The following is a 26,233-nucleotide window of genomic DNA, read 5'->3' on the forward strand; positions in this document are numbered from 1 at the left end:
AAAACTCCTCCTCTCAACCTCACTCCTCTTCAGCAACTGGAAGTTAGGGTGAGCAGAAGTAAGTGGCCTCTTCCAGCACTTATTCACCAGCAACAACTGGGGCAAGGAAAAGCCTAAGAACCACTGATTTCCCACGTCCTTAGCAACATTGCAGAATCCGTGGTAAGGAGCACAGTAAAAAGGGATGAAGATCCATAAAGATGGATGTCTCAGAATTCCATTGCTTTGTTTTCGGACTTGGCATCCAGTTGTCTGAGAGCCCTGCGGACACTAGGGGGCGCTGCTCCCTGGGGCACGGGGCGGCGGCTCTTCACAGCCGCTGAGCTCATAGCTGCCCGTGTGGCTGCCTGACCGAAGCGGCGCGCGGTCCGGGGACGGGCCCTGCACGGGCCCCGCCCTGAGGAGTCTGTCAGGCGACTGTGCTGAGGGTTTGTGCGGGGAGCGGGCGCGGTGTCTCCCGGGTGGGAGGCGGCGGCGGGACGGCCCAGTCAGGCGGGTCCTCGGCGGGCCCGGGTGAGGTCACTCTTTGTGGTGGCCGTGGCTGCTGTTGGCAAGATGGCGCCGGTGCTGGCGGAGAAGAAGTTGCTGGGGCCGGAGGCGGCCGGGGCCGCCGAGATCCCCAGCGAGGAGGAGGAAGGGCAGAACCTGTGGTGAGCTGGGCCGGGGGCTGGCCTCGGCTGCTCCCAGTGTCGGGCGGGGCTGCGGTTTCCCCAGGGGGTCGGGGCGGGCTGGGGCTGGGTCCGGGTCCTCTCCCGGACTCCCGGGGAAGCAGGGTGGCAGGCTGGCCGCGGCCCTGCCGCCTGCCTGCTCTTGATGACTAATGCAGCTTGGGCCCCCCGGCCCCTGTCAGCCCTCAACCGGAGCTGACCCGCGGCTTGGAAGCGGCGCAGTGGCGCGGCCTGCGCTGTGCGGGTGGGTGGGAGGAGGAACTGGCTATCTGGGCGCCGCGCGTGGCCTCGTACCCGCTTTGTCCTGGACTGGGCCCCTTGGGGACTCTCCCTGCGCCCTAGGGATTTCAGGGACTGCAGCCCCTCGGCAGCCCTGGCCACAGGTCGCTTCTGCACTTCCTGGGTGGGGACATGGGCTGTGGAGAATGACTTGCGTGTAGTCACATAGGAAATCATGGCAGAGCCGGGGGTGCTCTGTGGTCTCCCACCCCTTCGCTTTCACCACTAAGTGATGTGTCATATTTCATCTCCTGGTGTTAAAGGCGACAGAGTAAGGCCTTCACCATAGGTTAGTACCAGTCAGGCAGTCACAGCTTTAGGTCTTCTTACAATTAGGAGGCCTCTTCATTAGAGGTTCAAGTTTGTAAAAAAACGGTTTGCTGTTAAATGTGTCATTGAGACACTGCAACAGTTTACGTCCTAAAAGTGAGCAGCTCTGGTAGCTGCCTTTCAGATTATCCAAGCAAGGTATCTGTCTTGAATATTTTTTATTTAGAGATCTCATAGCTGGTAGATATCTTTTCTGAATGGATGACATTTGACAGGTCTGCTTAAATATCTGCTTATCAGGGCTTTCGAGCTGACATTTACCTGATCTTTCTTTTTGGGTGCCCCACTGGCAAACTAACAAGTGGTGCTGTCCCCATAGGTCCTCAATACTGAGTGAAGTTTCCACCCGGTCCAGGTCTAAATTACCATCAGGCAAAAACATTCTTGTTTTTGGTGAGTAGTATCTTCAAGCAGTGGAGAGCAATTTCTATGATTTCTAAGAAATAATAAAGCATGGTTCACACACAAAACAGGTTTTTTTGGGGTAGGGGAGGAGGCGGAGTTAAAATGATTTGATTACATTGGTTCAAAACTTTGTACAGACAAAACCATGAATTGATGCACTTAATTTGACTTTAAACCTGACTTATATCGGTTTAGCTTGCATTGGTAAATGTGTAGGTGCAAGCTAACCCAATATAACAGGGCAAATATAGATCTGCATTTGCACTGGTTTAACTTAATTTGTTTTTAAAATAACTTTAAATGTGTAGATGAGGCCATTTTGTTGGGGTAGAATTGGCCCATCATGGGTGATCATAATTTTTATCTTTTCTTTCAGGCAGCCACGATGTAGTGAGTATGGGATCCCCAGGTTGGGTGGAACTTGAAAAGTTGCTCTGGAACTGGCTTTGCTTATACTGGGAATTAAGAGGAGGCATATCAGATATATCAGTTGATGTTAAGCTATAGATAGCACCTCATGAATTTTATGTGATGTCCCTGTCCCCAGACTAGTGGACTATCTAGCATCATGCTGTTAGATTCTATATTCAAACTAATGGAATATGTTTTTGAACAGTGCAGCTGCTCTTCTCACTTGTCAACCTATAAATTGACAAATTTAGCCCCAAAACTTGAGGAAGGGGGAAACACAAGACCCCTTTACAAAAAATTTTAATCTCTTAAGTTTGCTTAGAAAATCTTTCCAGTAACGAATAAACTTCTGAATGTATATTTTACTGTACGAACTGATTGGCAGGTGATGACGGTTCAGGTAAAACAACACTTATGGCTAAAGTACAGGGAGCAGAGCACAGCAAGAAAGGAAGAGGATTGGAATATTTGTACCTAAATATTCACGATGAAGACAGAGATGGTAAGTTACATGCTTTTACATGTAGTCTTTTGCTGCAATTGAGTAGTTGACACATTTTCATAATCATTATGGGTGTCCCTGGTGTATCTTTAGATTACAGTGAAGTAGCTGGTTCAGCATTCCCTTGTTGTATACGTTGTAAGAAATTGATATGGCTCATAAAAGAAAAATGCATTTCACACATAGCGTATTGTGTCTTTCTCTGCCCTTCTCACAATCTGGGCTCTTTAAGGAAAAATACATTAGAACAACTTGTTCTCAGAGGATCCATTTACTTGCAGGATGACGTTTTGCTGATGTTGTTTTACTAGTACATTATTCATCCTGCCTACACTCAAATAAAGGTGCATACCAAGTCTTGAGCTACAGGAAGGTTTCTTAACACATCCAAGAGCAGCCAGGATCTTAAATATGGATTTCATAACTTCTTTTTGTAGCCAAAACTTTTTAAACTAAGTTATACGTAGGTAAGAGTCTTCTGTATCTTGTGTCTTTGGTTAGGTGGTTGCCATCGTCTACATAAGGAGAAATTCCAGTAAGCATGGTTAGGTGAGTGAAAAGGAGATCTTAAGCCACTGACAGAACCAATATTTCCTTTTCTCCAAATTGAGGCTTGTCTTTCCTCTTGGCCTCCTCTCCCACTTCCCAAAACTTGTTGCTAGTTTCATTGCAACTGTTCTCCAGCACACTGGAGGCAAAAGACAAGTTAACTAAAAGAGTCAGCATGGTCCAGGAAGTAGAGCACTGGTCTGAAAGTCAGGAGAGCTTGGTGTTCTGCCACAGAGCTGCTGTTTGGTCTTGCACAAGTCACTTTACTTGTCTGTGCCTCAGTGTTCTTAACTATAAAGTGGGAATATTGATATCAACCATTGTTTGTAAATGCTTTGAGCTCTCCGGATGAAAGTGATAATGGTGTTGCTCCTCTGCCCCTGAAAATAGAGGACCTTGGGGGAAGTGCATTGGCCACATTGCTGCTTGTGTATAGGAGTGACACACCTCATGCTCACATCAATAGTCAGCAGAGGCTCTGTACTTTCCTTGCCAAAGATGCCTGATGAGTCATACTACTTGAATCCAAAGACAGCTAAAGAAGTCTTCAGGCTGTCGTACTATATTTGACCCATGGGCTATGGTCTTGCTGGGAGAGGTGGTCCTCCTTACGCCTAGGGGTCTGGAGATAATTAATCAAACATAAAACCTGCTGCAGCTTACCCATCTGCCTTTCCCAAAGCAGTGAAGATGTTATCTTCACTGCTACCTTCTCTGCCACCCAAATGGATACTAACGTCTGCAGTATTGCCTCTTCTGTTGGCCATTATTCCTGACTGCTTGCCTCCTTCAGAGGAAGATGGGAAGGAATTTGGGATCTGCAACAGTACTTTCAACCATCAGGAAGGGATTGCTCCCTCAGTCTCTCTTATCGACCTGGGTAACTGGCAAAGTACCACTTTCGTCTTTGGAGAGACATCCTCTTTAGTCGGCTGCCTTTCTGAGGAGCAGAACAAGAGAGCAAAGGAACTGGGGAGTGAGAAGAATGCAGTGTTCAGTAACATCCAATGAGAAGCTTATGGTGTTTCAGACTTTGACTTGTACAGTAGTATCAATATCTTTTCTAAGACGGTACGTCTGAGTCAGGTCATCTGCCTTTTATCAGGGACTCAGGCCTGTGTCAAAAGAAAGGATTCCTCAAGACCAACAAGATGCTGGAGGAAAATGAAGGGCACCAAGTCAACGGTAGGTCCCTGGAACTCTTTAATTGAAGCAAGAAGAGAGTGGCCTTTGCATCTTTCTTTGGTTCTGGAGACCATTATCTGGGATCTTCAGGTTTCCAGACTTGGGTCCAGAAGAGTCTTAATCTTGGGAGGAAAATGCAAAATATGTTGGGCAGAGAGCTGGCTCATCTTCCCTCCCTACCTAATTTAGTCTTTAAAAGCAAGATGATAAACTTGATTGCTCATGTGTCCAAAGCCAGATAAATTCTTACTTTCCTTCTTTCACCCTTTTCTTTTCTCTTCCCTCCCTCCAAAATCCCATTTGAGCATTTAGTTCATTTTCTTGCAACTTCAAGTAGAATAGCTATAGATTGTTAGGCTCTAGACACTTACCTTGGAGCTGTTATTCTTACCTTTGTCCTTTCTACCACATCAGAGATTTCTGCCCAATTCTTGGGAGTGACTGACATCTGTCCTGGGTGCCAAGTTATTCATGTGGTCCTTTTCTTGGATAATTGGCCAGGGATTTATTCCATAAAAGAGGTTCAGGGACACTTGGCAAGCAAGAGGATCCTCCAAGTTCAATGAGCCTGTACCTGAAGCTAATGTTGTTTCTTCCACATACATAACACTTCAGCTCATCTGAACATTGGTTGTCAGCAAAATTCACTCAGTGTGAATGACCTGGAAGCCTTGTATTCCTTTAAAAGTTTACCAGACCCTCAAATGGTGAGAGTTCCTAGGGATTGTGATGGTCTTGGTGAGTAATGAGGATCTCATAGAGGAAATGGTTGTAGGGGATAATCTTGGCTCAAGTGATCATGAGCTAATTCAGTTCAAACTGAATGGAAGGATTAACAAAAATAAATCTGCAACTAGGGTTTTTGATTTCAAAAGGGCTGACTTTCAAAAATTAAGGAAATTAGTTAGGGAAGTGGATTGGATTGAAGAATTTATGGGTTTAAAGGTAGAGGAGGCCTGGGATTATTTTAAATTAAAGCTGCAGAAGCTATCGGAAGCCTGCATCCCAAGAAAGGGGAAAAAATTCATAGGCAGGAGTTGTAGACCAAGCTGGATGAGCAAGCATCTTAGAGAGGTAATTAAGAAAAAGCAGAAAGCATATAGGGAGTGGAAGAAGGGAGGGATCAGTAAGGAAAGCTACCTTATTGAGGTCAGAATATGTAGGGATAAAGTGAGACAGGCTAAAAGTCAAGTAGAGTTGGACCTTGCAAAGGGAATTAAAACCAATAGTAAAAGGTTCTATAGTCATATAAATAGGAAGAAAACAAAGAAAGAAGAAGTGGGACCGCTAAAAACTGAGGATGGAGTGGAGGTCAAGGATAATCTAGGCATGGCCCAATATCTAAACAAATACTTTGCCTCAGTCTTTAATAAGACTAAAGAGGATCTTAGGGATAATGGTAGCATGATAAATGGGAATGAGGATATGGAGGTAGACATCACCATATCTGAGGTAGAAGCGAAACTCAAACAGCTTAATGGGGCTAAATCGGGGGGCCCAGATAATCTTCATCCAAGAATATTAAAAGAATTGGCACAAGAAATTGCAAGCCCATTAGCAAGAATTTTTAATGAATCTGTAAATTCAGGGGTTGTACCATATGATTGGAGAATTGCTAACATAGTTCCTATTTTTAAGAAAGGGAAAAAAAGTGATCCAAGTAATTATAGGCCTGTTAGTTTGACATCTGTAGTATGCAAGGTCTTGGAAAAATTTTTGAAGGAGAAGGTAGTTAAGGACATTGAAGTCAATGGTAAATGGGACAAAATACAACATGGTTTTACAAAAGGTAGATCGTGCCAAACCAACCTGATTTCCTTCTTTGAGAGAGTAACAGATTTTTTAGATAAAGAAAACGCAGTGGATCTAATTTATTTAGATTTTAGTAAGGCGTTTGATACTGTGCCACATGGGGAATTATTAGTTAAATTGGATAAGATGGGCATCAATAGGAAAATTGAAAGGTGGATAGGGAATTGGTTAAAGGGGAGACTACAACGGGTCCTACTGAAAGGTGAACTGTCAAGTTGGAGGGAGGTTACCAGTGGAGTTCCTCAAGGATCAGTTTTGGGACCAATCTTATTTAATCTTTTTATTACTGACCTGGGCACAAAAAGTGGGAGTGTGCTAATAAAGTTTGCAGATGATACAAAGCTGGGAGGTATTGCTAATTTAGAGAAGGACAGGGATACCCTACAGGAGGATCTGGATGACCTTGTAAACTGGAGTAATAGGAATAGGATGAAATTTAATAGTGAGAAGTGTAAGGTCATGCATTTAGGGATTAATAACAAGAATTTCAGTTATAAGCTAGGGACGCATCAACTAGAAGTAACGGAGGAGGAAAAGGACCTTGGAGTATTGGTTGATCATAGGTTGACTATGAGCTGCCAATGTGATATGGCTGTGAAAAAAGCTAATGTCGTCTTGGGATGCATCAGGAGAGGTATTTCCAGTAGGGATAAGGAGGTTTTAGTACCGTTATATAAGGCACTGGTGAGACCTCACCTGGAATACTGTGTGCAGTTCTGGTCTCCCATGTTTAAGAAGGATGAATTCAAACTGGAACAGGTACAGAGAAGGGCTACTAGGATGATCCGAGGAATGGAAAACTTGTCTTATGAAAGGAGACTCAGGGAGCTTGGCTTGTTTAGCCTAACTAAAAGAAGGTTGAGGGGAGATATGATTGCTCTCTATAAATATATCAGAGGGATAAATACCAGAGAGGGAGAGGAATTATTTAAACTCAGTACCAATGTGGACACAAGAACAAATGGATATAAACTGGCCACTAGGAAATTTAGATTAGAAATTAGACGAAGGTTTCTAACCATCAGAGGAGTGAAGTTTTGGAATAGCCTTCCGAGGGAAGTAGTGGGGGCAAAAGATCTATCTTGCTTTAAGATTAAACTCGATAAGTTTATGGAGGAGATGGTATGATGGGATAACATGGTTTTGGTAATTAAATATTCATGGTAAATAGGCCCAATGGCCTGTGATGGGTTTTTAGATGGGGTAAGATCCAAGTTACCCGGGAAAGAATTTTCTGTAGTATCTGGCTGATGAATCTTGCCCATATGCTCAGGGTTTAGCTGATCGCCATATTTGGGGTCGGGAAGGAATTTTCCTCCAGGGCAGATTGGAAGGCCCTGGAGGTTTTTCGCCTTCCTCTGTAGCATGGGGCATGGGTCACTTGCTGGAGGATTCTCTGCTCCTTGAGGTCTTCAAACTACAATTTGAGGACTTCAATAGCACAGATATAGGTGTGAGGTCTTTTTTAGGAGTGGTGGGTGAAGTTCTGTGGCCTGCATTGTGCAGGAGGTCAGACTAGATGATCATAATGGTCCCTTCTGACCTAAATATCTATGAATCTATGAATCTATGAGTTCATTTCAGTTTCTTTTCCTTGGCTATGTAATCACCACCAATACATCTCAACTAGGCAAGAGAGCACATTGTCAAAAGCTGATGTAATCAGTGGAACGTGTGGAAGATGAGCTCCACATAGCTCTGTTACAGCATATTTATTTATAAAGTGGCTTTTAAAATCTTTTCTGCCACTGATCAAAGGCAGCGTTATTAAGTGATAATGGACAAGACAGCAGAATATTACATCAGCAAGCGGTGAAGTGGCAGGAGACAAAGGCTGTGTGGGATTGATGCACAGTGTATTACACTACAGATAACATGGAGAAAGAGCATGCTATCAGACTGCTTCATGCTGCAGGGGCAATATAAGCAGATTCTGACCATGGTAGATGGTTAAAATAGGACCATTCTTCTATGGTTCCGTTGCTGTTTGTAACAGAGATTAGTAGTCTTAACTGCAGAGCAATTCTGGGAAAGATTGTATCACAGATGTGTGCTGGCTGGGCTAGTTGCTCCAGCATGAGACATATGCTGTTAGTACACATACCTCTCATCACAGGAGAAATGGAGGCTCCTATTGGTGTCATTGGAGCTGCCAGCTCAGGACGACGATCTTGTCTTGCATCCCATTTTGGAGCTGCTTTGCTTCATGGGTGATTGACTACCTTTTGACCTGATATGCCACATGTAAATGCAGGAGATTCAGCTGCAATAGAGAGAGCCTTTTCCCCTTTGGAGTAACAATTCACCAGAGATGGTTTTCTCAGTTATCCTACTACCTGAAAACTGTTTCCATATTCTGTCTCCATGCATCATTTTATTTTTTATTTATTGTACCCTAAATCCATTTGCCCTCCTTTTATCTTAACAAGTTGTACTTGTCTGCATCTCAGTGTATGATCTGCTAAATGTTTGATTCTTTATTCAGTCATCTCATTGTCAGAACTTTCCTGAAAGATCTAGTTAACATCTTCCTATCATAGAATAGGTTCTGACTGGTGGGATGTTGCCATGACGCTGATAAAGTTGATAGACACTCTTTTCAAACCCTGGCAAGAATGCTCTTTATACTGCTTGTTTATAAAGGAATATGAGTTGCAAGTTTTACTACTGATCATTCCACTGAACACAGAATAAATTATCCTGCATTTTCATCTCTCATTAAACTGAAAAGGTGTCCAAGTTTGACACAATTTAGACTTCTAGTGTTCTTCCCAGCAACTTGATTTTACTTAGGTAAACTAGTCTCCATATACTGGATGCTAAGGTGGCTTTGAGCTGCTGTTTGGATGGGACTAAGGCATTTAGCAGATAAATAAGACTGTGTAGCCATTGGGAATCAGTATAAAGCCATTTCTTCTTAGGCATGTGCTCAGTGGATTAGGCTGTGCAATGAGACATGATTTATTATTAAGAGTCTTAGAGCTCACGCTACCATAGTTAAGTCAGCATTGATTTAAACGTTTCTGTGGGGTTGCTAACTGGAAGCGTGTACCTGGATGTATACAAAACCACTCGACTTGTATCTAGAACAAGTTGGTCATCTTAACTTTCAAAAAGTAATTTTGCCATTCATGTTTGATTAAAAATTCTCCGCCCACCTTCCTGGAGCTTATACTATTTGCTAGACTTCCACAACTGGAAATGCAGATGACACTTCTAAAAAATAAAAAATGGTTGCTTAACATTACTCACCCCGACTTCCTCTCTGTATTCTCAGAGGACTTCTGGGTTTAACAGAAGGGACTGAGGCAGTAGGACTGCTTGGCCTTCTATAATTTCCTCTCCAAACATTCAGTGCTTTGAGAATACTTCTGTGGCCCCAATGGGCACCACTTTCTAGAAGTTCCAGAAGCGTGATCGGGTCTGGGGGAGGCATATCTCTCTAGTGGGAATATGCAGCAACAAAGCTCCCTAAGTACCAGTTACTGTGATGAGTAACTGTTTAAAGTAAGGTTTTAGGGTAGCAGCCGTGTTGGTCTGTATTCGCAAAAAGAAAAGGAGTACTTGTGGCACCTTAGAGACAAACAAATTTTATTTGAGCATAAGCTTTTGTGAGCTACAGCTCACTTCATCGGATGCATTACTTAAGTGAGCTGTGGCTCACGAAAGCTTATGCTCAAATAAATTGGTTAGTCTCTAAGGTGCCACAAGTACTCCTTTTCTTTTCGTTTAAAGTAAGTGGATACTACTAGGAAGCACAGATGGGAGATGACATCTTTAATCTAATTAAAAGCATAACTTTTGACCTATGTTCTGGGTTGATGGTACTTGGATAACTTAACTGAACCAAAGTCAAGCAGTAAATCAACTTTCTGACCGTTTCCTGAGTTCTTAATTTTTAGAGCCACAATTTAAAAAAGGGTTAATATTTTTAACTGTATATGTTCTCCGTGTGCTCAGTCTTTTATCCTCTTCATCTTTCTAAAGTGTCCTGATGAAGTCTCAGGTGTGTGATTCATTGGCTTAAACATGTGAGGATGGCCACATTTGCTATACTTTAGATTATTTAAAGTGCAGCGTGCACCAGCTGAGTTTTAAAAAACAAAATGTGAAGTCATCTTAGAACAATGGTCCCAAACTGTGGGGCATGCCCTCCTAAGGGGGTGTGGGGGAATGTTTTGAGAGAGTGCAGTGGGGCCCAAGCCAGCCCTCATAGGGGATGGTGAGGGAGCACCACTCTGCCCCCAGCTCTGCTCTGGCCCCGCCCATAGCCTTGGCTCCAGCCTTGGCTCGCCCACAGCCTCGGCTCCCGTCCGCAGCTGCTGGGGAGGCGCAGGCAGATTACATTAGGGGTTCGAGGGGGCGCGTGACATAAAATGTCTACTGAATTTAGAATACATACAGATCTTCAGTAAAAAGTTCCAATTCTCACATGTTGCAAATAAGTATTGCCGTGAAAACAAATCTTGCTACAAGAGTAGAGACCAATGATTGCTAATATTAGATACTTCAGTGTTCTTGGCAGAATATTGGCTTGCATAAAAGATTAGATGTATAGGTGGAGTGGGCGTTAAATTATATTGCAATTCCAGTTGGGTTTGTTCATAAACTGATTACTTTGATATCTGCATTTTCAGATTTATTAGAAATGTGTGTTTTAACCTCTCATGCTAGACTTGTAGTACTTTGCAGGATTCTGACTAAAGATACTAGCACCTAACACGGTGAAGCCTTAATTATAGGCACAACTGTAATGATCTCGTGACATTCTTGGAGTCCAGGTATGAATACGTATACCAAATTCAGCAGTGCTGTATAATGTATTAAGTGAATGATTGTAACACACTAAGCAGAAAGTATCCTTTTATAAAAATGAAATGTGTACTTAGGAAAAGGAAGAGAATACAGATGTTCATACCTCTTTGCTGCTAAGTTAAAACCAAGATTCTTACAGAAAACAACTCCTCATTCTACAAGGACATTGCCAAATTGCTTTGTAGGTGCTCTTTTCCCTTAAGGGATGGGCGGTACATATACACTCATCATGTTAAATGCGAACAGGCTAGACTTGCTGGTAGCTAACTTCTGCTCATCTTAAATTTGGCACTGTAATACCCTGTTGGTTTGCTACTTACTGATGGACTAATGTGGCTGTAGCAAAAAGCGCGTTAGTTTGAGGTATAATTGACCCTTTTCCTTTTCAGATCAGACTCGCTGTAATGTTTGGATTCTAGATGGAGACCTGTATCATAAAGGGCTCTTGAAGTTTGCTGTTTCTGCAGAAAATCTACAAGAGACCTTAGTAGTCTTTGTGGCAGATATGTCTAGACCATGGACTGTTATGGAATCTCTACAAAAATGGGCCAGTGTCTTACGTGAGCACATTGATAAGCTGAGAATTCCCCCGGAAGAGATGAGAGACATGGAACAAAAATGTAAGTCCAATATGATTTTTCTTAAATGGCTTTTTGCATCTTAATGACAGTTTGTTTAAACCATGCCTTGCTGTACTACTTCCCTAGTGCACAGTACTTAAAAGCAGGAGATAGCTAAATGTAAACTTTCAAGTTTTGACTGTAACACTGATGTTAAATCAATGGACTGTCTATCAAGTTTTTAAAGAACTCCTCCAGGTTTTGCTTGTATTCACTATCAGAATACCAGTTGAGTTAATCACTCTTTGAGTAAAGGATGTAATATTTCAAGTTGCCTTGTATTTGAGCCTTCATGCTTTCATTGAAATAGATCAGTATTTAATCAGCCAACTTTAAATATCATCAAGCTTTTTTTAAAAAAAAGCTACTTGAACAAACTTACACTTTTCTCTCTCTACTCACTGTTTCATATGTAGCTATGTGTACATAGATATAATACAAATATATACTTTCTGTAATTCACTTCTACTTGCCTGTTCTTTAGGGTTGGGTAGCCATGGTTGTATATTCCAGTGTCAAACTCTGGATTATGATCTAGGTGAAAGAATGCTTTAATAGGATTTTGTAGACTATAAACAACCACTGTCTTAAGTGTGATGTTGAGAGGAAGGGTACACTAAAACACTGTCATTTTGAGGCTAGTGGTTTCCCTGTAATGTGCTTTCTAAAGAACTACATTCCTGGTTTGAAAAAGCTTCAGGATATATTCATATGGCTAATATCCTCAGAGGAACTCTTTAAATATATTTGTCATTCTAGAATGTTGTTGTCATTGGCAGGGTTGTTTGCTACATGAAAGAGTGCTAAAATCTTCACCAAACTGTGGGTCTTCTTGGTGCATATGTTTGTTTAAAAAAGCTGGAGTGATGCTTGGTGTTTAGAGTTGGATGCAGTGTTACATAGGCTAGAGTCCTGAAAATAGTTTTAATGCTTTTTTTTCCAAGTGTGGCAGTAATTCTATATCTGGAAGCTCTTAAAGATTTTTAAGAGATTTCCAACTGAGATGAGAAGATATAGTGTAATAGGACTGATGCATAGGAGTGAATTCTTAGGAAATAAGGCCAGAAGACTCATGTGATGGTACATCAAATGGTGTCAGTCTTGGAGAAAGCCCATCTCCCGCCCCCAGTAAGGAAGTAAGCAGCAATTCAAACAATACAGCATGTAAGGAAGCCATCAAGCTAGAGAGCAATATGAGTGAGATGCAGCCTTCAGAAGAGAACTATTCTGTAGCTGGATGGGAGAGTAAAGTTACCTAGGCCACATCCATGCCACTGGTGCTCTGGTATGGTTCCAGAGTTATGCCTCTGTAAGCCTGTAATGAAGACGCAGACTACAGCAACAGAAGGGGATTTTCCATTGCTGTAGCATCTTCACCTTCCCAAGCAACAGTAGTTAGGTCGACAGAAGCATTCGTTTATTGACCTTGCTGTGTCTATGTTGGGGGTTAAGTTGGCATAGCTATGGCACCCAAGGGTTTGGAGTTTTCACAGACCTGATCACCTGCTGTGTGAACCTAAATTTTAAGTGTGGACCAGGTCCAAGGAAAATGGTTTGGGGGTCATGGTGGATACTCAGCTGAACGTGTGCTCCAGGTGCAATGCTGGCAATCCTTGGATGAATAAATGGGGCGGATCTTGAATAGGAGTAGAGGTATTGTATTACTTCTGTATTTGGCATGGGTGTGAACACTGCTGGAATACTGTGTTCAGTTCTGGTGTCCATAATTCAAGAAGGATATTAATAAATTGGAGAGAGTTCAGAGAAGTCATGATAACAATTAAAGGATTCGAAAATACATGCCTTATAGTGATAGACTCGGGGAGCTTAATCTATTTATCTTAACAAAGAGAAGGCTAAAAGGTGACTTGGCTGCAGTCTATACATACCTACATGGGGAACAAATATTTAATACTAGGCTCTTCTCTCTAGTAAAGAAAGGTATAACACAAGCCAATGGCTGAAACTTGAAGCTAGAGAAATTCAAACTGGAAATAAGGCTTAAAATTGAGAGTGAGGAACCACTGGAACAACTTATCAATGGTTGTGGTAGATTGTCCATCACTGACTATTTTTAAATCAAGAGTTAGTGTTTTTTCTGAAGGAATGCTCCTGGGGGGATTCTGTGGGACTGCATGCCCACAGAATTCCTGTGCTTCCCTGAAGAAAAGAGCAAGGAAGCTGTGTGGGGCTAGGGGGGCTGGGCAACCATGGCGTAGTTTGGGGGGGTTGCCCCCCCAAACAGAGGCAAGGCATGGGAGAGTACATGGGGTTACATGCCTCCCCATTTCTGAAAGCACAGAGCTGTCCAGATGAAAGAGGCTGCCTCTTGGCTCTGCTGACTCTGCAGCTGAACGCTACCTCCTGCGTCCTAGAGCCAGTTCTCCCCTTCTGTGTGCTAGGAACCTTCCTGTTTTCTGTGCAACAGTGAGTGCTTGCTGTGGAGCTGGGTAAGGTGCAGGGAAGAAGTGGGAAAGGAAGGGGGGTGGAATAGGGTGTGGGGGGGGGAATGTGGAAGTGAGGGGAGGAGGATGGAGAAGAAAATGGGATAGGAGAATCGCGGAAGGAAGCAGGAGCCCGGCATGCGGCGCCCCCTTAGCAACAGCTGGGGCTCCACCGTTAAGCAGGCCCATCAAACACTCACTCTGACAAGCCCTACCCCACTACACCTGGATCCCTCCGTTGAGCCCCCCACTGATCCCCCCCAACCAGCTGCACCTGAACCCCCACCCTATCATGCCCCACTCTCTCCAGCACCCTAAGACCCTATACCCAGACCCTCCCTGCTGAGCCCCTACCACCTTCGCCTGGATCCCCTGCAGAGTCCCGTTGCCCCTGCAGCCCGAACACCCCCCCCCCATGAGTTCCTGTGCATCCAGATCTCCCACTGAGCCACCCACACCCAGATTGCCCCACACAGAAACCTCTCACCCCACACTTGGATCCTGCTGAGTTGAGCCTGCCGGCCCACACCTGGTGCACCTGGCGCAGAGGGGCAGGGCCACAGGGTGTTTCTGGGGCAGGCCCAGTCCTTGCACTGTCTCAGGATCAGATGCAGCCTCACTGCTGAATCCCTGAACTGCAGAAGGTGGGGACTTCAGGGTGATCTCCCACCTGAATGCAGCCGGTGGCCTATGCTCTCCACTGCCATGCTGGAGCCACATTTCTTTATTGACCAATACAATTTGCAGAATTTTGCAGAATTTTTAATTTTTTGGCACAGAATTTCCTCAGGAGTAAAGGATATGCTCTAGTAATTATTTTTGGGAAGTTCTGTGGCCTGTATTACACAGGAAATCAGACTAGAATCAGTGAATGCATTGGCCTCTTCTGAATGGAATCTATGAAGGTTTATTCTCAGAAGGTTTCCCACCACCAATTCCCAACTATATACAGGCTTCACAGCTACTTTGCCTACAACAGGCCTGGCCAGCAACAGACTAGGAGGCTCCCACTTCCTTCTGTTCCTGACCTTTCTCTTTTCCTCTTCCGCTTTTTGCTGGCTTCCTCACAGCCTTTATAGCTCCGGACTAATAAGACTGGCAGGAGCGGCCAGTTACCAGGCAGGCACCAAGGTATTCACCTAGCCCCACTCCATCCCCTTGTTGGGATTGGAGTGGCAGGAGCTGATTAAAGGCTTCTCAACCAGTACCCTGCCACACTCCCACCACCAGATTTAAATTTGCTGAATTCGGTCTGAACCATCTGTTTTGCTCAATGATATGCAGCCTTCCTAGCTACTGAATCCTTGGCCACTACGTAGGCTTGTTGGGTAGCATGCAGTGAGTTCAAGAGTTGACATATTTCAGGGTCATTCTCATCAAAGTAGTCCTGATGTTTCCCTTTAAACAAAGTGAAGAACTTCAGCAGCCATATTATATGTCAAGTCCCAAAAATGTTTCCAGGCTAGCTCTACATCCACTGAGGCTTCTGTCACTAAGGGAAATTCTTCCATGAGTTGTTGTTGGAATTAAGTGTCTCAGTTTTCAAGGCTTGAAGTATTGATATGGGGACATCATGGAGCTCTCTTTGCCATAGAATAACATAACTATTTTGAATTAAGGCGCGTCCAGGTCATCTTATACTTGTTGGTCTGTTGAAACACTTAGTGACGACTAGGTTGTACTTGGTACATTTGGAAAGTAGTCGCAAGCCATTAGAGTTCTTGTTACCAACTCCATGACAACCTATCACGTTACCCCAGGATGCAGTCACGACCAGCCTTAGCATGGAAATCACCTAGAGTGGTCAACTTATTACATGGGACTGATGTGATGACACTATCAGGGGTTTGATAGAAGTCCTCCTTATCCTCCTCCGGATTGATCATTTTTAGCGTATGTGTTGATGGTAAGAACATAGTGAGCTTTCACAAAGGCCAGTGTGGAGAAGCATCGGTCTGTCGTTGACACCATTTGGCAGTGACTCTTTGCAGGCAATCAAAAAGCAAGTGGCAAAACCCCACACCAAAGCACCTGCATTTATCCTCAGATCTGCAAGTCCAATAGAAGATGTAATAAGCACCCACTTCTTCTGGCTGCAACTCACCAGCAAGTTTTGTCTCACTGAGTGCCTCAATATCTATATTGTATTATGCCAATACTCTACTGAGTGTAGAAGTTCTGTGTTCAGTTCTGTCACCTCTGTCAGAGCATACAAATATTCCAAGCTGCAAAATTTATTTGGATCTTCCTTATATTTAGATTGCAGAAAAGTTGGATGACCAGTCAGGTATGGCATTCTGAGGGTATGTCTGTGCGACAATGAAAAACCTCTGCCTGGCCCATGCCAGCTGACTCCAGCTTGTGGAGCTTTGGCTAGGGGGTGGTATAGATGTTCAGGCTCAGACCTTGCAGTGTCCTAGAGCCCAGGATCTAGCCCGAACCTTTATGTCTGCACTGCAATTAAACACCCCTTAGCCTATGCCCCATGAGCCTCAATCAGCTAGCACAAAAGGTTTGGGAGGAGCAAGTATTTTTTAGGGATTTTTTCCATTCTCTTCCCCATTTGAAGAAACAGCACCCTAGATAGGGCTGCTCTGACACCCAGGAAGGATACAAACATGACATTTTCTCTAGTCTATAATGAACGACTCTACTCCATCAGCTCCAGGAAAGGTGCCAGAAGAAAAACTGCTCTTTATATGATGTTCAGTCAATTTAGCTAAACCTTTTGATTCTGTAAATCGTGAGGGATTCTGGAAACATTTTATTAATCTTTGGATGCCCTGCAAAGTTTATTTCTGTCATTTGGTCCTTCCATAATGGGTTGATGGTCAGAATTGTGGAAAATGGCAAGATATCAGACCCCTTTCTGGTCACTAGTGGCAGCAAACAAGATTTTGTTATTGCTCCCACACTTCTCCACCTTTTTTTGGGCTGTGCTTATGGATGTATTTTGTTGCGTTGTTAGAGGAGTATTTATAAGTTCTACACTGATGGGAAGTTGTTCAAGCTTCAATGCTTTCATGTGCGCAGTGGCAGATTGACTCATGAAGGAACTTTTATTTGCTGGTGACTGTGCACGCTGGTAGCTCATTCAGTTTATAACTGGTTACTTTGCTCATGCAACCAATCAGCCTAAAGAAAACTGAAGTACTGTATTAACCTGTGCTGGGGATGTGCATGTCTACCCACTTCTTAAGATTAACCACTCTCCTCTCAAGTCCATGGAGAAGTTTTACTACCGAGCAAGTGTGCTGTCACAGAATGCCACAGTTAATGTTACCCATCACATAGGCAAGGCCAACTCTGCATTTGAAATGCTGTCACACTGCCTATGGAACTGTAACGTCTGCAACGGTCATGGACAATTTTGTCCGTCCCACGTGTAACCATATTGTGGTTCTCACATTGGTCTGACCTCACATATACGTGTTCACCAAAAATGTTCGATGAATCCTTGTATGTTAACATCGATGTGAGACTCCATCATCGTCATTTGGGTGGAAATTCAAATTCAGTTAAAAATGCACCACAGCTTTTTATTTTTTTTTTATGAAAATCACCATATATTGGGGGTGTGTGTGTGTACACACACACACACACACACACCTCTACTCCGATATAACACGAATTCGGATATAATGCGGTAAAGCAGTGCTCCAGGTGGGCGGGGCTGCGCACTCTGGTGGATCATAGCAAGGTCGATATAACGCGGTTTCACCTATAACGCGGTAAGATTTTTTGGCTCCCGAGGACAGCGTTATATCGGGGTAGAGGTGTGTAACAAAAAAGTTTATCAAAACATGTTTTGCATTTAAAACTGATTTATTTAACAAAGGAAGAAGTATCTGTAGTTAGGGAATTGAACTGATTGCTTTGGGTTACCAAATCCTTTGAGACTTTGTAACTAGTAGATCTCATCCACTCACACGTAGCTTTTGTTCACAGGTTGAAAGAGGAAAATAAGCTTTCCTGCTTTTTCAGCTCTCAGTTGGTTTCTTAATTTTGAATGAATTAGTCATTTAACTGAACTAGTTCAATAAATTGAAACAAACTATTCTGTTTATACCTTCAGAGATGACTACTGATGTCAAAAGCTGGCTTAGCATGTCAGCAAACTCTGATTCCAGATGCTCAGCCAGCGAGTTGAAACAGTTCAGTGGTCTAGCTTTATTTGAAACTTAGTAGCAAATGTAGTGCTTAGTATTCTTTTTATTTTTAATTTAAATTATTTTAATATAATGTAACTTTAAGACTTAAGTTGTAAAGTTCAATTTTAATTTAAAGTGGGTTTATTTAAAAAAATAATTTAATGTAACTAAAAAATCAGATTTTTTTAATATAAAATTATTTGTATCCCCCCCAGCTTGTGGAAGCTTCTCTCTGACATCTTTTCAAGGATTTGTAACAGTCAGATCAATCTCAGCAAGGTTGAAACAGCTCTCAGTATTGAAACTATAGGCTCAAACGACATATATACCCTAAGTAAATAAAAAAAAAAAGGGGGACCAAAAAATGGCATCCTGGCAGTAAACAGAGTAAAAGAGGCAGAGACAAAAAAGACATTTTTTGTAAAAATGGGAAGTCAAATCCTACTGAGGAATATAGAAAGGAACTTAAACTTTGGCAAATAAAGTATAATTAGATAGGCCAAAAAAGAATTTGAAAGGTAACAAGCAGAAGACACAAACTAACAGCAATTTTTTTTTTTTAAGTATGTGAGAAGGAGGAAGCCTGCCAAATAATCAGTGGGGCCACTGAAAAATCAAGGTGTTAAAGGCGCACTCAGGAAAGACAAGGCGATCGCGGAGCAGCTAAATATATTCTGTGCATCTGTCTTTGCTATCTGAGCCATTCTTTTTAGGTGGCAAATCTGAGGAATTGTAGCCTATTGACGTGTCAGTAGAGGAGGTTTTGGAATAAATTGATAAATTAAACGGTAATAAGTACCAGATAGTATTCATCCAAGAGTTGTGAAGGAGCTCAAATATGAAATTGCAGGACTACTGACTATGTTATGTACCCTGTTGCTTAAACTAGTCTCTGTAGCATATAGCTAATGTGATGCCAGTTTTGTAAAAAAGACTCCAGAGGTGACCCTAGCAATTTCAGGCCAGTAAGCCTAACTTCATTACCAGGCATACTGATTGAAACTATAGCAAAGAACAGAATTATCAGACACATAGATGAACGTAATATGTTGGAGAAGAGTCAATATGGCATTTATAAAGGGAAATCATGCCTCATAGATCTGTCAGAATTTTTTGATGGTGTCAAACATGTTGTCAAGGATGATCCAGTAGATTAAATGTATTTGGACTTTCACAAAACCTTTTATAAGGCCCTCATCAAAGGCTCTTAAGCAAAGTAGGCAGTCATGGGATAAGAGGGAAGGTCCTCTCATGGAGGAATAAATGGTCAGTTTTCACAATGGAGAGAGGTAAATAGCAGTATCCCCCAAGAATCTGTACTGGGACCAGTGCTGTTCAGCATGTTCATAAAAGATCTGGAAAAAGGGGTAAAAAGTGAGTTGGCAAAGTTTGCAGATGATACAAAATTACTCAAGCTAGTTAAGTCCAAAGCTGACTGTGACAAGTTACAGAGGGATCTCACAAAACTGGGTGACTGGGCAACAGAAAGGCAGATGAAATTCAGTGTTGATAAATGCAAAGTAATGCACATTGGAAAACTTAATCTCAGCTATCCATACAAAATGATTGGATCTAAATTAGCTGTTACCACTCAAGAAAGAGATCTTGGAATCATTATGGATAGTTTTCTTAAAACATCAGCTTTTTTGGCTGCCGTTACACTTCGAGCAAACAGAATATTAGAGATATAAGAACATAAGAATGGCCATCCTGGGTCAGACCAAAGGTCCATCCAGCCCAGCATCCTATCTGCCGACAATGGCCAATGCCAGGTGCCCCAGAGGGAGTGTACCTAACAGGTAATGATCAAGTGATCTCTCTCCTGCCATCCATCTCCACCCTCTGACAAACAGAGGCTAGGGACACTATTCCTTACTCATCCTGGCTAATAGCCATTAATGGACTTAACCTCCGTGAATTTATCTAGTTCTCTTTTAAACCCTGTTATAGTCCTAGCCTTCACAACCTCTTCAGGTAAGGAGTTCCACAGGTTGACTGTGTGCTGAATGAAGAAGAACTTCCTTTTACTTGTTTTAAACCTGCTACCTGTTAATTTCATTTGATTGCCCCTAGTTCTTATATTATGGGAACAAGTAAATAACTTTTCCTTATTCACTTTCTCCACACCACTCATGATTTTATGTACCTCTATCATATCACCCCTTAGTCTCCTCCTTTCCAAGCTGAAAAGTCCTAGCCTCTTTAATCTGTCCTCATATAGGATCCGTTCCAAACCCCTAATCATTTTAGTTGCCCTTTTCTGAACCTTTTCTAATGCCAGTATATCTTTTTTGATATGAGGGGACCACATCTGTACACAGTATTCAAGATGTGGGTGTACCATGGATTTATATAAGGGCAATAAGATATGTTCTGTCTTATTCTCTATCCCTTTTTTAATAGTTCATAACATCCCATTTGCTTTTTCGACTGCCGCTGCACACTGCGAGGACATCTTCAGAGAACTATCCACGATGACTCCCAAGATCTTACTCCTGATTAGTTGTAGCTAAATTAGCCCCCATCATATTGTATATATAGTTGGGGTTATTTTTTCCAATATGCATTACTTTACATTTATCCATATTAAATTTCATTTGCCATTTTGTTGCCCAATCACTTAGTTTTGTGAGATCTTTTTGAAGTTCTTCACAGTCTGCTTTGGTCTTAACTATCTTAAGCAGGTTAGTATCATTTGCAAACTTTGCCACCTTACTGTTTACCCCTTTCTCCAGATCATTTATGAATAAGTTGAATAGGATTGGTCCTAGGACCGACCCTTGGGGAACACCACTAGTTACCCCTCTCCATTCTGAAAAATTACCATTTATTCCTACCCTTTGTTCCCTGTCTTTTAACCAGTTCTCAGTCCATGAAAGGATCTTCCCTCTTATCCCATGACAATTTAATTTACATAAGAGCCTTTGGTGAGGGACCTTGTCAAAGGCTTTCTGGAAAACTAAGTACACTATGTCCACTGGATCCCCCTTGTCCACATGTTTGTTGACCTCTTCAAAGAATTCTAATAGATTAGTGAGACATGATCTCCCTTTACAGAAACCATGTTGACTTTTGACCAACAATTTATGTTCTTCTATGTGTCTGACAATTTTATTCTTTACTATTGTTTCAGCTACTTTGCCTGGTACTGACATGAGACTTACCGGTCTGTAATTGCCAGGATCACCTCTAGAGCCCTTCTTAAATATTGGCGTTACATTAGCTATCTTCCAGTCATTGGGTACAGTATCTGATTTAAAGCACAGGTTACAAACCATAGTTAATAGTTCCGCAATTTCACATTTGAGTTCTTTCAGAACTCTCGGGTGAATGCCATCTGGTCCCGGTGACTTGTTAAATTTCTCAATTAATTCCAAAACCTCCTCTAGTGACACTTCAATCTGTGACAATTCCTCAGATATGTCACCTACAAAAGACGGGTCAGGTTTGGGAATCTCCCTAACATCCTCAGCCATGAAGATTGAAGCAATGAATTCATTTAGTTTCTCTGCAATGACTTTATCGTCTTTAAGTGCTCCTTTTGTATCTCAATCGTCCAGGGGCCCCACTAGTTGTTTATCAGGCTTCCTGCTTCTGATGTACTTAAAAAAACATTTTGTTATTACCTTTTGAGTTTTTGGCTAGCTGTTCTTCAGACTCCTTTTTGGCTTTTCTTATTACATTTTTACAGTTAATTTGGCAGTGTTTATGTTCTTTTCTATTTACCTCATTAGGATTTGATTTCCACTTTTTAAAAGATGCCTTTTTATCTCTCTCTGCTTCTTTTACGTGGTTGTTAAGCACTTTTTTAGTTCTTTTACTGTGTTTTTTTAATTTGGGGTATACATTTAAGTTGAACCTCTATTATGGTGTCTTTGAAAAGTGTCCATGCACTTTGCAGGGATTTCACTCTAGTCACTGTACCTTTTAATTTCTGTTTAACTAACCTCCTCATTTTTGCATAGTTCCCCTTTCTGAAATTAAATGCCACAGTGTTGGGCTGTTGAGGCGTTCTTCCCACCACAGGAATGTTAAATGTTTTTATATTATGGTCACTATTTCCAAGCAGTCCTGTTATAGTTACTTCTTGGACCAGATCCTGTGCTCCACTCAGGACTAGATCGAGAGTTGCCTGTCCCCTTGTGGGTTCCTGTACCAGCTGCTCCAAGAAGCAGTCCTTTAAAGTATCGAGAAATTTTGTGTCTGCATTTCATCCTGAGGCGACATGTACCCAGTCATTATGGGGATAATTGAAATCCCCTACTATTATTGAGTTCTTTATTTTGATAGCCTCTCTAATCTCCTTTAGCATTTCATTGTCACTGTCACTGTCCTGGTCAGGTGGTTGATAAGAATATAACAGTAGGGATTTATTATTAGAGCATGGAATTCCTATCCATAGAGATTCTATGGAATATGTGGATTCATTTAAGATTTTAATTTCATTTGATTCTACATTTTCTTTCACATATAGTGCCACCCCCTTCCCTGCCACCCCATGACCTGTTCTGTCCTTCCGATACATTTTGTACCCTGGAATGATTGTGTCCCATTGATTGTCCTCACTCCACCAGGTTTCTGTGATGCCTATTATATTAATATCCTCCTTTAACGCGAGGCACTCTAGTTCACCCAACTTATTCTTTAGACTTCTAGCATTTGTGTACAAGCACTTTAAAAACTTGTTACTGTTTATTTGTCTGCCTTTTTCTGATGTCATATTCTTTATGTGAATGTTTCTCGTCTGATCTGGCCCACTTCATCCTCTTCCATCTTCTCCTCCTGACTAAAACCTAAAGAATCTCTATCCGTAGACTCTCCTCTAAGAGAAGTCTCTGTCTGATCCACGTGCGCCTCTGCAGCAATCGGCCTTCCCCCATCTCTTAGTTTAAAAACTGCTCTGCAACCTTTTTAATGTTAAGTTCCAGCAGTTTGGATCCACTTTGGTTTAGGTGGAGCCCGTCCTTCCTGTATAGACTCCCCCTATCCCAAAAGTTTCCCCAGTTCCTAATAAATCTAAACCTCTCTTCTCTACACCATCATCTCATCCACGCATTGAGACTCTGAAGCTCTGCCTGCCTACTTGGCCCTGTGCATGGAACTGGAAGCATTTCTGAGAATACCACCATAGAGGTCCTGGATTTCAGTCTCTTTCTTAGCAACCTAAATTTGGCCTCCAGGACATCTCTCCTACCCTTCCCTATGTCATTGGTATCTACATGTACCACGACCACTGGCTCCTCCCCAGCACTACACATAGGTCTATCTAGATGCCTCGAGAGATCCGCAACCTTTGCACCAGGCAGGCAAGTCACCATACAGTTCTCCCAGTCATCACAAACCCAGCTATCTATGTTTCTAATGATCGAATCTCCCATTATTAACACCTGCCTTTTCCTAATGACTGGAGTTTCCTCCCCTGGAGAGGTAACCTCAGTGCGAGTGGATACCCCAGCATCATCTGGAAGGAGGTTCCCAACTATGGGAAGGTTTCCCTCTGTTCCTGTTGACTGCTGTTCTTCTCTGGGCCTTTCATCCTCCTTAACAGCACAGGGGCTGTCCAACCGGAGGTGGGACAAATCTACAGTGTCCCGGAAACATCATCAACATACCTCATCTGCCTTCCTTAGCTCCTCCAGTTCAGCCACCCTGGCCTCCAAACCCAGTACACGGTCTTTGAGAGCCAGGAGCTCCTTGCACCAAATGCACACATACTCCACCCACCCACAGGGCAGGTAATCATACATGCTACACTGAGTGCAATAAACAGGATAGCCCCCACTCTGCTGCTGGGCTTCTGCCTGCATTCTCTCCTACAGCTACCTAGGTTAATGGTATGGTTTTTGTTTAAATCAAGAAGTTTTGATTATAGTTTAGTTGAAAGTTTTAAAGAATGGCAAGTGTACCTCGCCCCTTTCCACTCTCCTTTCCAAACTCCCTTTTGAAACTCCCTGTTAGCGGTCCCAGTTCGCAAAGCTGTTAGGAAAGGGCTAGATAATAACACATAAAATACCATAATGCCACTATATAAATCCATGATATGCCCACACCTTGAATACTGTATGCAGTTCTTGTCATTTCATCTAAAAAAAACCGCAAATGGAAAAAGTACAGAGAAGGGCACAAAACTGTTTGGGGAATGGAACAGATTCCATATGAGGAGAGATTAAAAAGACTAGGACTGTTCATTTTAGAAAAGAGACGACTAAGAGTATATGATAGAGGTCTATAAAATCATGAATGATGTGGAGAAAGTGACTTTGGAAGTGTTTACCTCTTCACATAACACAAGAACCAGGGGTCACCCAATGAAATTAAAAGCATTAATTAATTAAGTTCGGTTTATAGTTAACAGGTTTAAAACAAAGAAGGTACTTCTTCAGGCAATATACAATCAACCTGTGGAACTTGTTACCCAGGGCTGTTTTGAAAGCCAAAAGTATGATTAGATAAGTTCATGAAGGATAGGTCCATTAGTAGCTATTAGCCAGTCTGGTCAGGGATGCAGCCTCATGCTCTGGGTTTCCCTAAACCTCTAACTGCCAGAAGCTGAGACTGGATGACAGGGGATGGATCACTTGATAAATTGCCCTGTTCTGTTCATCCTCATTTGAAGCATCTGGCACCAGCCACTGTTGAAAGACAGGTTACTGGAATAGATGGACCATTAGTCTGACCCAGTATGACTGTTCCTATTCCCCCAACTCCTCTCCCACCTTTCTTGATCAATGTAGACAACACCACCATCCTGCTTGTAACCTTGCCATCATCTTTGACTCAAGAGCTCCTTAGATCCTCACATCCAGCCTGTGTTAAATCTGGTCCACACAAAGTGCTTTTGGCAGCAGATGTCTTGGTCAGGGGATTGATGAAATGTGGTTGCCTGACCCACATAGCTATGCTGACAGCGGCACCTAGTGTAGATTCAGTATTGCTGATGTAACATACGTCCACGCTTCCAAGTGTAAACCTGGTCAAAATCTTGCAGATTCTTTCTGCATAACGTCTGAGATAAGGCTTTTCCTATCTGTCCACACAGTCAAAACGCTCATCCAGGCTCTTTTCTCAGATCTCAATATAAAATTTTTTATTAAGATGTTTTAAAAAAAAAAAAAAGTGAGTACAGAGTTTAAACATAGATGTTTCTGGTTATCAAGGAATAACGGACAGATTATGAAGGGGTGCGAAGTTCGGTTTAAGATTGGATGGTGTAAGGAATACATAAACTGCAATATCTCCGATTGGGGGTAAAAGGTTAACGGGTCAAAGTACAGACATTGAGATATGAACGTATGTTCATATAATCGCTATGTTCCGGTTTGGAGTATAATATGTGGATACAATGATGAGGATGGATTGACCCTCATTTTGGTGAGATATAACATTCAGTGAGTTTATGGTTCCAGTTCATATGGTCTCTGGGTCCCTTTCTCGTAGTCAATGCATGATGTCGCTCCAGCGCATGCCTCCTGCTACTGTCGGTGTCCAGTGATGTGTTCGGTGTAGCTGTCCCTGAGACCATGAGGTGCTGCATGAGCAGTGTGTAGCGTGGACTGATCCTGCAGGGTCCGCAGCACATGCTCGTTGCAGGGGTCCCAGGCGCCCAGGGCTCCGACAATCAGGGCATCCATCTACTGCAGTATCTTTCTCCTTGGCCTTGACAAAGGCAATCTTGCCCCACTTGTATCCATTCAGAATGCTGCTGTTAAGATCACTCTTTTAGCCTGTTGTTTTGACCTTGTCTTCCCTCTCCACTGGCTACCCATTTTTTATTATATCAAACATAGGCTGCTTGTCTTCACTGCCAAGGCCTTTCCTGCCTATCCATCCTACCTATCATCTCTCATTCAGTATCAAAAGTTCAGCTTCTTTCTCTGATGGGCCCATGATGACAGCCTCCATCACCCACTTGTGAAATTTTCAAACAGGCACTTTTGTGCTTTCTCCCATGCTGCCCCTCATACTTGGGAGCTCCCTTCCCCATAAACATTCAGTTCATTGACCTCCTTCAAACTTTTCACTGCCATGATACCTACAAAATACTTGACAATGGTTAGTCCAC

General features: G+C 42.6%; 1 protein-coding gene across 3 annotated transcripts in view; it reads left to right on the plus strand.

Annotated features, from left to right (window-relative positions):
- The first annotated feature begins 355 nt into the window (after window positions 1-355).
- DYNC1LI2 (dynein cytoplasmic 1 light intermediate chain 2) overlaps window positions 356-26,233 on the plus strand; it is a 54,634-nt gene continuing 28,756 nt past the window's right edge. The window contains exons 1-4 of one of the 3 annotated variants that reach the window (XM_073307951.2): window positions 356-650; window positions 1,597-1,670; window positions 2,479-2,595; window positions 11,346-11,576. In XM_073307951.2, the coding sequence (XP_073164052.1) occupies window positions 556-650; window positions 1,597-1,670; window positions 2,479-2,595; window positions 11,346-11,576 (517 nt within the window). In that variant the 5' untranslated portion in view covers window positions 356-555. Of the gene's footprint in view, window positions 651-1,596; window positions 1,671-2,058; window positions 2,073-2,478; window positions 2,596-11,345; window positions 11,577-26,233 lie in introns of those variants that run through there. The other 2 variants (XM_073307950.2, XM_073307952.2) reach the window with 2 other exon arrangements.

Source organism: Lepidochelys kempii, chromosome 12, assembly GCF_965140285.1.
Source record: "Lepidochelys kempii isolate rLepKem1 chromosome 12, rLepKem1.hap1, whole genome shotgun sequence".
Lineage (NCBI taxonomy): Eukaryota > Metazoa > Chordata > Testudines > Cheloniidae > Lepidochelys > Lepidochelys kempii.